The sequence below is a fragment of the Myripristis murdjan genome, chromosome 22 (assembly GCF_902150065.1).
Source record: "Myripristis murdjan chromosome 22, fMyrMur1.1, whole genome shotgun sequence".
NCBI classification, from domain to species: domain Eukaryota; kingdom Metazoa; phylum Chordata; class Actinopteri; order Holocentriformes; family Holocentridae; genus Myripristis; species Myripristis murdjan.
Genome location: NC_044001.1, coordinates 348,266 through 358,959, shown reverse-complemented (window position 1 = coordinate 358,959; position 10,694 = coordinate 348,266). Strand labels below are relative to the sequence as shown.

The following is a 10,694-nucleotide window of genomic DNA, read 5'->3' as shown; positions in this document are numbered from 1 at the left end:
AGCTCCTCGCCTCCTGACGTGATGCTCATCACTGTCTGCCCCTCAGGAATCAATAAAGTACTGTGAATTTGAATTCTTAGATGATTTGATGTGAGATTCATGCAAAACACACACACGCGCCTGAAGAGGCCGTTCAGGTGAAGCAGCAGCTGTTTTTTGGTTTCCTCGTTTGTGTCCTGGGAAACATTTGGGCAGCTGCCCCCCCTTAACAATGTGAAGAAAATGTTTTGAAAATGAAAAAGGGGGCGTGTGTGTCCTGTCCCGTGTCAGGACGGACCTGCTGAGTGTGTACAGCGGCTCAGAAAGGACAAAAGACAACGCTGACGAGAACACAAACTTGTCACTTTCTTTTTTTATTGTCCAGGATGAAATCAAATCACACATGAACGATCCAAACTATAAAACATACAAAAAAATATCTGAGCTGTCAGAATCAGTGTGTGTGTGTGTGTGTGTGTGTGTGTGTGTGTGTGCAGGCGGAGGGCAGCTGCAGCGCTGACGCTACATGTTGTCTTCATCAGAGTCATCCTCCTCTTCCAGCGAGTCCTGACAATCAGACAGAAGAGCAAAGTCATTAGAGGAAGCAGCCAATCAGAACGAGGCAAACACTGACTCAACCAGGGGACTACTTTCTTTCCTGAAGCTGCCACTGTATCCCTACACCGCAGTGCTGTGTCTCATTCACAGCCGGTCGGTGACAGAGTGTGGGACGTAGCACTGCTGCGTAGGGATACAGAGACAAAGTAGTTCCTCCAGTTTGGAGGTGAGCAGGCTGTGGTCCTTCATCCTGTTCAAAGTGTCACTTTTTATCGTAACAGCTCCACCACGTTCCACCACGTTCCCCCACGTTCCCCCAGGAACCTTCTCTCTGTTTGTCTGCTCTGCAGGCAGGGCATGATGTCACTTCCTGTTCCTGATCAGCTGACCTGAGTCTGACATGTTGTCATCCTGTTAGCGTGACATCACTGCCTGATGCTAACAGGAAGCTGCTCAGAGCTCAAGACTCAACTGGCTCGGCGTCAGAGATCCTCTATAAAGCAGATCTCTCACTACAAGTTACGCTGAGCTGCCAAAACAGTTGCCATGGAGACGAGGACCCAGCAGGTGCTGTTTAGAGTTAGTATGTCGCACCCCTGTCCTGATTGGCCAGGGGTGTGTCCAGGTAAAATCAAGCTGTGTTCTGATTGGCTGACGGCTCACCTTGGCGTACTTCTCGGCCTCCTCTCGGACGTCTTTGGGCACCAGCTCGTGTCGTCCGTTCGTTACTGAGGACAGAGAACAGGAAGTGAGTTAGACATGTCACCATGGCAACCAGAGACAACATGTGTGCATTGTGTCTGATGTGATGAAATAAGACATCAGAGGGCGGGGTCAGACAGCCAAGAGGAAGTGACATCACAAGATTCAGTCCAGTGAGCGAAACCTTTCTCAGCATCATCATCCCTCCTGATCATGTGACATCACGTCAACATCATGCAAATGTAAACCTCATGTCAACATCACATAATCATGTCAACATGTAAACATCATATAAACATGTTAATATGCAAACCTCATGTAAACATGTTAACATAATGTAAACATATTAATATGTAAACATCACATAAACATCATGTAAACATCATGTAAACATGTTGACATAATGTAAACATCATATTAATGTGTAAACATCACATAAGCATCATGTAATTAGGGCTGCAGTCAACCAAAGAAAGTCCTGGTCGTCTAAAGTCCTGACATTTCGACCAAAAGTCGACTAATCGGGCAACGGGAATACAAAAACAAAAGTTACTATTTTTAGATTAATTATCTGGGCAGGAGCCTACCTGGCAGCCTTGTCCGCCTAAATGAATTATAAATAAACATAAACAGGCAGTATTTGCAGTATATTAAATTGTTTTTGACCTAATTATTTTGCACTGTGACACACTGGAGCCGCTACGTCCATCTACACATCATAACCTATGATTTCTGAAAACAGTACTATGTCAAGCTGCCGTCGTCGTGGGTGTGTGCGCCTGCAGTTATAAAAGGATTATTAGACTAAAACTTTGAAATATGCCAATTCTGATCTGTTTATACTCCAAACTGACGGAGCAGCCTAACGCAGACATGTTAGCTTACCGTGTTTAGGTGATGTGCCATGTTGGTTGTTGAGCTGTGATACACAAACCGTTGTTTGCAAAGTTTGCATTCGACTTTTTTCCATCTATTTTGGTAAAATGCTGCCACACTGACGACGTCTTTGACATGGTAGAGGACTAAATGTTCATTAAACGTTCTTAATTAAGTAAATATTCAGAAAACCAGGCCTCATTTTTCCTTCCATTCAGAACATACAGGCCCACCTGTCTGTCTCCAGTGGGTTGGGCTAATCCAAAACTGTGACAACAAGGGGGGTGTTCTGAAGACAGACTGTCACCTGTGAAACAGGCTGTTCTGAAAACACCCCCATCAGCACTTAGTGCTTTACTCCTGATCAAATTAACACAGCAAATAATCAACCAATCAGATTTTGGTCGACCAAGAACGTATCGACCAATAAATCGACCAGTTGACTGACAGACTACAGCCCTAATGTAAACATCATGTAAACATCATGTAAACATTACATACACGTTAACATGTAAACATAATATAATCATGTTAATATGTAAACATCATGTAAACATGTTAACATAATGTAAACATCATATCAATATGTAATCATCATGTTACATGCTGTAAAGATGTAAACATGCTGTAAAGATGTAAACATGCTGTAAAGATGTAAACATGCTGTAAACAGGAGCTGGGCTCAGGACTTACTCTCTCCCACCCAGCTGAGCTCCAGCTCGAAGGCCTTGTCCTTCACCTCGTCGTGGACGATGTAGATACTGAAACACAGAGCACAGCACACAGTGAGGGTGTGTGGGTGTGTGTGTGTGTGTGTGTGTGTGTGCTGATTTAAAGGCCCCATGCTGTTTTATCTGAACTGCTGATCTCCCTGCAGGATGTACCTGTGGCTCTGAGTACCTTTTTACTTTTTACAGTAACAGTATGTTACATTATTATTTGTTTTAAAAATGTAAATTACTTATCAAACAGACCTAACAATTCAGCTACCAATGAATGAGCAGTGGCATGCATGTGACAACATAGACTGAAAAATAAGCCAAAGTGATACCTCTTCTCTGAATAGACAAGCTAAGCCAGTGTGCTGCTGTTAGTCAGTGAAAATAGCGCGGAGTGGCGACTCTTTGCTTTGTTACACAATCTATGTCAGTGCGCTGCTGTAGCTGGAGAGTTTCTCTGCCTTTTGGACTCAGTTTCTGTTTTATTTGGCTAATTCCGCGATTCCGTCCGTGATTGCGGCAATGATAGGGCCCTACCCTGTAGCGGTGCAGCTTGGTGGGCGTGATCCTGGTCATTTCTCCGCGTGAGAAATACAAGGTGTGGAGTGTGAACGGGTTGAAATGCGTGAAACCCGAGAGCCCTGAGAAAACTTTATGAAACCAACTGACTATTGTTGTCGTCGTTCTCTTTGAAATATCTCCACACAGCAGACAGAGCAGCACATCAGGCGCCTCGGCTTCAGAACAAACTGCTGCCGTGTTCTGCACATGCTCTGTTCAGTGGCGTCTGTCAGACACAGACCCGCCTGTAAACGCTGGTAGTTAATACTATTTTATTCTCATTTATTTTTAATCACTAATAATCCATATATTGTAAATGTGTTTAAAAATAGTAACAATAAATATACATATGTATATATATTATTTATCCGATACCTGATCGGGACATAACGTCCGAGTTCCGATCGAGTCTGCAGTCACGTGATCAGCCCCGATTTCCAATCACGTGATCGGATCGGGACAACCCTAGATGTCACATCACCTCTACTTCCTGTCTTAAACAGTGACATCATCATCCCGCACTAGTGGCTCAAATGTCGACCAATAAAACCTTCACAAATCTTTAAACATGCTCGCTCATCCACCTGTCCCTTCAAAATAAAAGTGTTCCTCCTGGAGCTGTGTGGTGGGGCTGTGTGGAGTTAAAGGGTTAACTGAGGTCACTCACATCTTGGCCACTTCTTTGACCAGCTCCCTGCACGTCATCTCCTTCATCTGCAACACACACACACACACACACACACACACACACACACACACACACACACACAGCTGCACATCAGACTGACCACATGGAATCACACCGCCGTCAATCACAGTTTGAGTCACACTTTACTGATCGGGTCTGTTTCATTGATCGGGTCTGTTTCATTGATCAGGTCTGTTTCAGTGATCGGGTCTGTTTCATTGATCAGGTCTGTTTCAGTGATCGGGTCTGTTTCAGTGATCGGGTCTGTTTCAGTGATCGGGTCTGTTTCATTGATCGGGTCTGTTTCATTGATCAGGTCTGTTTCAGTGATCGGGTCTGTTTCAGTGATCAGGTCTGTTTCATTGATCAGGTCTGTTTCAGTGATCGGGTCTGTTTCAGTGATCGGGTCTGTTTCAGTGATCAGGTCTGTTTCATTGATCAGGTCTGTTTCAGTGATCGGGTCTGTTTCAGTGATCAGGTCTCACCTGCAGTTTTTCGATCTCTGTCTTTGCTGCTTGTTTTGCTTTTCCGATGGCACAGCCCCAATAACCCTACCCCACACACACACACACACACACACACACAGAGAGAGAGAGAGAGAGAGAGAGAAAAGCCAGACATTATCATTACGGATTAAGTTGCTGATTGGCTGCTGTCAGCTGATGTCATCTTGTTTCTGATTGGACGGTTGACTTACGTATGAGATGCCCGAGGGGTCGACCATGTAGAGCTGAGGGCCGTCGTCTTTATCATAGGAGCCCAGGATGAAGCTGCACACACACACACACACACACACACACACACACACACACACACACACACACACACACACGGTTCGTTATTAAAAACTGATTCAGGGTCAGAGCTGAGGCCAAACTCAGAGACTCAAGCTGCTTCTAGAATCCTTTCACAATAAAACATCAGTTGGGGTAGTTTCCAACAGGTTGGTGCTTTAATGCTCACCAACACGGACAGACTACTTTCTGCCACAGCACTGCCGCTGTATCACTCCACAGGCTGAACACGGGACCACAGCACCTCTGTGTTCTGATCAGAGCACTTTGGTGTTTTCCATTACATTTTTATTTTGATTAGTTTTTAACTTAGTTTCCAGTCCGGTTGAGTCTCCTGACTGGGTTCTCTGGTCCCAGCTGAGCTGGTGTTGCTGTCAGTGTCAGTGGGAGTCAGTGGTTTTATTCTAATCTGGCTGCTGTTTGTCAGATTAGCTCTTCACTTTGTGGAGGCAGAGACTCCCACAACACTGTTTCAGGCAGTGTTAGTTTTTATTCCAGTCAACTAAAATCTTCTCTCACAGCTGCTTTGAGTTGTTCATATCCAAACTGAAGTTCAGCTTCAGTGAACTGGAATAACCGAGGGAGTGATACAGTGGCAGCGCTGTGGCAGAAAATAGTTCCATGAGGGCAGAATGTCCTGCTGAAGCTCTGGTTCTCAGCACAGGGAGGTGAAGCTGCTGTAAGAGTCACACTCACATGCAGCAGCAGATAGAATCACATCACTCAACACAACATGTTAAACTGTGAACTGTCCCTTTAAATGAAGACGATGCTGTGTGGACTCACCTGCAGCCGAACGGCCGCACAGCGCTGTACAGCGTGTAGGCGTGCACGTACATCGCCACTCTGTCAGACAGGTGCTGAGGACACACAACACACACTGTTAACACACACACACACACACACACACACACAGGAACAAACAGCGGTAACACGTCCTGAAAAGCCAACAGTGCTGCTGCTTTTAGGAAAACTCATGTGGAGGACTTTATTGGGCTGATGGAAAACTGGAGTGAAGAAAGTGTGAAGGCTCTGAAAGTTCATGTTCATATCGTAGTGGAATGAATGGAGGAAAGGGAGGAGGAGTGATGTGGCGAGGAGGAGGAGGAGGAGGAGGAGGAGGAGTGATGTGGCAGCTCTGAGAGCCCACTGCTCGCTCTGGGAGGAGAGCAGCAGAGTCAGGAGGCAGGTTCTCCTGCAGGTTCTTCACCACGTCACCAAAGTGACGCCTGCTCACCGTCTGAATTCATGTTTTCACTTCAGGTTGCCATGACAACAGTAACATCCACTCTGTGTGAAGCTGTGCTGCTGCTGGAGCTTTAACACACACACAAAAAAAAAAAACTACTAGAAAATGATCAAAAACCAGAGGAAATGTCAAGCAAACTGTATTTACAGGATGATGACCGTATATTTAAAGTTATGTTACAGAAAAAACTTCTTTTGGGCTCTTTTTCATTCGACTTTCTTACTTTATTTTATGACTTTACTTTTTATTCAACTTCTTCTTTGGTAGTTTCATTTCATGTCTTTTCTTCCTCCTCCATCACCTTTTCTCCTCGTGTTGCTGAGAGAAACGAGGCGGTTTGCTCGGGTTTAGAGAGACAGACAGGAAGCTTCCTGTCGCTCTGCTCTTACAGCCTCACACAGCCACAGCCAGGCTTTTATTCTGAAGGGTGGCTCAAGCAGCCCACCTGACAGGTGAGTCACCCACCTGTTGACGCTCTGTGACAGAAAGCTGCTGAAAATCAGCTCTTCAGCTCATTCACTCATTCATCCTGATCACTTACTGATCAATGATTATTGATCCTGATTCAGAAACACATCAAACCTCCTGCCCCCTGCTGTGTGTGTGTGTGTGTGTGTGTGTGTGTGAGTGTGAGTGTGTGTGTGTGTGTGTGAGTGTGTGTGTGTGTGTGTGAGTGTGAGTGTGTGTGTGTGTGTGTGAGTGTGTGTGTGTGTGTGTGAGTGTGTGTGTGTGAGTGTGAGTGTGTGTGTGTGAGTGTGAGAGTGTGTGTGTGTGTGTGTGTGTGTGTGTGTGTGTGTGAGTGTGAGTGTGTGTGTGTGTGTGTGAGTGTGTGTGTGTGTGAGTGTGTGTGTGTGTGTGTGCGTGAGGGTGCGTGTGCGTGCGTGTGTGTGTGCGTGTGCGTGTGCGTGTGTGTGAGTGTGTGTGTGTGTGTGTGTGTGTGTGTGTGTGTGTGTACCTTGAGTGGGATGTCGTGGCCGTAGTTCATTCTGAAGTTGGAAGCTTCTTCTCTGGCAACTTCAGAGAGAGAGCGAGCATCAGCCAGGAGACCTGCAACTGCCTGGAGAGAGAGACAGGTCAGAGAGAGAGAGACAGGTAAGACAGACAGAAGGTCAGAGAGAGAGACAAGTCAAAGAGAGAGAGAGAGAGAGACGGGTCAGAGAGAGAGAAAGAGCGAGAGACGGATCAGAGAGAGAGAGACAGGTCAGACAGACAGACAGGTCAGGGAGAGAGACAAGTCAGAGAGACAGACAGTGTCATTTCTTCAGCAGACCAGCTCTGTGTGTGTGTGTCTGTGTCTGTGTGTGTGTGTCTGTGTGAGTGTGTGTGTGTCTCTGTGTGTGTGTGTGTCTCTGTCTGTGTCTGTGTGTGTGTGTGTGTGTGAGTGTGCGTCTCTGTGTGTGTGTGTGTGTGTGTGTGTGTGTGTGTTACCATGCCGACGTGTCTGTCGATGTTGAAGATGCGTTTGTTGGATCCCTCCTCGTAGAGTTTGGACAGAACAAGCTTCTCCACGCCGAACACCACGCCGTCCTGACAGCGGATCCCTATGGCCGTGCTGCTCACACACACACACACACACACACACACACACACACACACACACACACACACACACACACACAGGTCAAACAGCTGGCAGGAAGTGGGCGGTGACAGAGCTGTGAGCTGCAGCCAATCAGAGCCTGACCTGCTGTTCTCCACAGCCTTCATGGCGTACTCCACCTGGAACACCCGGCCGTCCGGAGAGAAGGTGGAGGCCGACAGGTCGTACTGCAGGGACACACACAGGGCGGGGTCAGGGGTCAGGGGTCAGGGGTCAGGGGTCAGCACTTCATCTCTGCTGCAGACTAGTTAACTTAGTTAACAGAGTTTAGGCAGGAGTGTGTCCACACACACACACACACACACACACAGAGACAGACAGAGAGAGAGAGAGAGAGAGACAGATGGAGAGAGAGAGAGAGAGACAAAAAGACAAAAAGACAGAGAGACAGAGAGAGAGAGAGACAGACAGACAGAGAGAGAGACAGGCTGTCCCTCAGACCAGAGCAGGAATGTGAGGAAAATGTGAGCTCAATCACACACAGACTGTTTCACACACACACACACACACACACACACACACACACACACACACACACACACACACACACACACATTCTACCAAATTCTCAAACTGTCTGCTTTCGCTTTCCCTTTAGCCGCCTAGCCTCTATTAGCCTCTGTTAGCTTCTGTTAGCCTGCTAGCCGCGCTAGCTAACCGGCCCGGCGGCCCCAGTGTGACTCAGCAGGCTAACAGGCTAACATGCTAACAGGCTAACAGGCTAACAGGCTAACAGGCGCTCTGAACGGGACCGTTAGCAGCAGAAAAGCCGCTTATCTCCGCGCTCTGCACTGAAAGGTGTGGCTGTGACGTCAGACAGGTAAAGGGACTCACCCCGGTGCCGATGGAACTCATTTTAACAGAGAAACGGAGAAGTTTGAAGGCCGAGCAGCAGAAGCGTCCTGTCTGTCTCGCTGCCTGTCTCACTGCCGCATCACACCGAAGTCAAGCTAGCAGCCGATACGTCACACTTCCGCTTACTGCTTTCAAATAAAAGGCTCGCAACGACTCAATTATGTATTCATTTTTCATTTTCATGAATTTCATGTTGTATTTCATTTCATTTGTGCAACATAATTTAGTGTTTGTCATATCGATGTGATGTCCCGTACAAAGGATGGACCTACAAAACAATATTCTAAACGCAGAGTTGATAAATGCTGGAAGGAGTGATAGAAGTGTGGCGAATTAATGAATTTTCCCTCAGACTATAATTTTATAATTATACACCTTTATTTCTGGTCTTTATCAAAAACCTAAAGTTTTTAGTAAGGAATTTATCACTTCAGTTATACTTTTATCTGCCTGTTAAGTTATACCCCTATCTGTTCTGAATCCCAGGACCGGGAGTCAGGTTCTGCCACATGCCCTGCGTTCCAATACCCATACTACCATACTATTTAGTAGGAAAAAAAGAATTAGTATGTCCCAATACATACTAAACTACATACTTTGTAAGGGCAGCTGCAGTACATACTAAAAGTAAAAAGTATAAGTATGAGATTTGGAACGCAGGGTTGGTCTCATGGGTTCACACTAACCCTGAACCTCCGGAGTGTGTTGTCCCCCAGGTTTTGGGTTGTTTTCTTCTATTGTTTAAATTGTTCATATAGTATTTTTCTACATTCCTTGTTTATAATGTTTACATTGCTCTGTGGTACTGTTATCTGTTTATACTGTTTATAATGTAAATTATGCTTCATATCTTGCTATCCACTTTGCTGCTGTAATACGTGAAATTTCCCCACCGTGGGACTGATAAAGGAATATCTTATCTTATCTTTTTATCTCTTACTGTATGTGTATGTAACTTTATATGGCTATTATTATTGTTATTATTATTCTGATTAGAGCAGCGGGTCTAGTAAGTAAGTAAGTAAAGTTTATTTATATAGCGCTTTTCCCAGAGAACTCACAAAGTGCTTTACAAGGTACAAAGGTCTGGCCTTCATGGTGTTTTCGGTGTTTTTCACTCTTCCGGTGTGATCCGGGTTTATTGTAGCTGCTTGACCGTCTCGACACCAACGAAGAAGCTGCTGGCTGCTGATTGGCTCGCTAGAAGCTGCTGGCTGCTGATTGGCTCTCTGCTGCCGCCTGCTGCTGCGGAGTCACGTCGCACGTCGTGCCGCGTGTCTCCAGGTGAGCAGGAAGCTGCAGGTCATGTTCTGCTCCGGATGAGTCAGCTAAAAGTTTCTCTGAGGAGAAGAAACGTCTGTTTGTTGTGGAGTTTGTTTCCCAGTGGGGGACAGAGTCACCCCGTGTCCCCTGACCCAGTGCAACTCCACTGGTTTTTCACATTTAAACTGGGATTTAACGGACTTTTTACTTTTTACTTTTTAAGATCAGTTAGATCTGTTTTTATGATTTTACGTCCACAAACCTTGTATCTATGTATTAGTTAGTTAGTCGGTTAGTTCCTGAATCCCAGTACCGGCGTCGGGTTCTGCCACTTGGTTCTTGGTTTCGTGGTTTCATACTAACTCTCCTCATCTATGCAATCATGTATATACTTATATAACTATAACTGTATAACTGTATATACAGTTCCATCTGTATATTTCACATCTCATATCTCTTTTCCTTAGGTTAGCCCTTATTGTACATTTTAGTTTTTAGTCTTTATTGTATATATTTAGCCTTTATTCTTTTTTATTTAACTTTATTGTATGTTCTACTGTTGCTGCTGGAACACCAGAATTTCCCTGGTTGGGATCAATAAAGTATATCTATCTATCTATCTATCTATCTATCTATCTATCTAAAATGTTTTGCTTTGTTTCGTGTATTTCTTGCTGTCCTCAGAGCCGCCTGCTGTGACAGTGAAAGACGATGTGCTGCTGCTGCTTCACTGACTCTGGGGGAAATATTGGGAAATAATATGGCTGCAGAATCACATCACATAGAACAGATCTGCATGTGTTGTCTCTCTGGTGGTGGTGAAGCTGACAGGGCGGCTTTGAACGCAGCG

The 10,694-nt window shown here is 45.5% G+C and overlaps 1 protein-coding gene and 1 non-coding gene across 2 annotated transcripts; both read right to left on the bottom strand.

Annotated features, from left to right (window-relative positions):
• Nucleotides 1–332: 332 nt before the first annotated feature.
• On the bottom strand, nt 333–8,696 carry psma3 (proteasome 20S subunit alpha 3). Its single transcript, XM_030044239.1, has 11 exons — nt 8,561–8,696; nt 7,811–7,893; nt 7,555–7,678; nt 7,082–7,183; nt 5,664–5,737; nt 4,781–4,853; nt 4,569–4,634; nt 4,063–4,109; nt 2,809–2,876; nt 1,201–1,265; nt 333–546 (listed from the first exon to the last, which is right to left on the bottom strand). Exons 1-11 carry the CDS (start codon nt 8,579–8,581, stop codon nt 502–504), a joined length of 768 nt encoding a protein of 255 aa, XP_029900099.1. The 5' UTR covers nt 8,582–8,696; the 3' UTR covers nt 333–501.
• Nucleotides 1,368–1,446, bottom strand: LOC115354807 (small nucleolar RNA SNORD53/SNORD92). Its single transcript, XR_003927809.1, has one exon. It is a non-coding gene; the product is annotated as a small nucleolar RNA SNORD53/SNORD92 (small nucleolar RNA).
• Nucleotides 8,697–10,694: the final 1,998 nt, after the last annotated feature.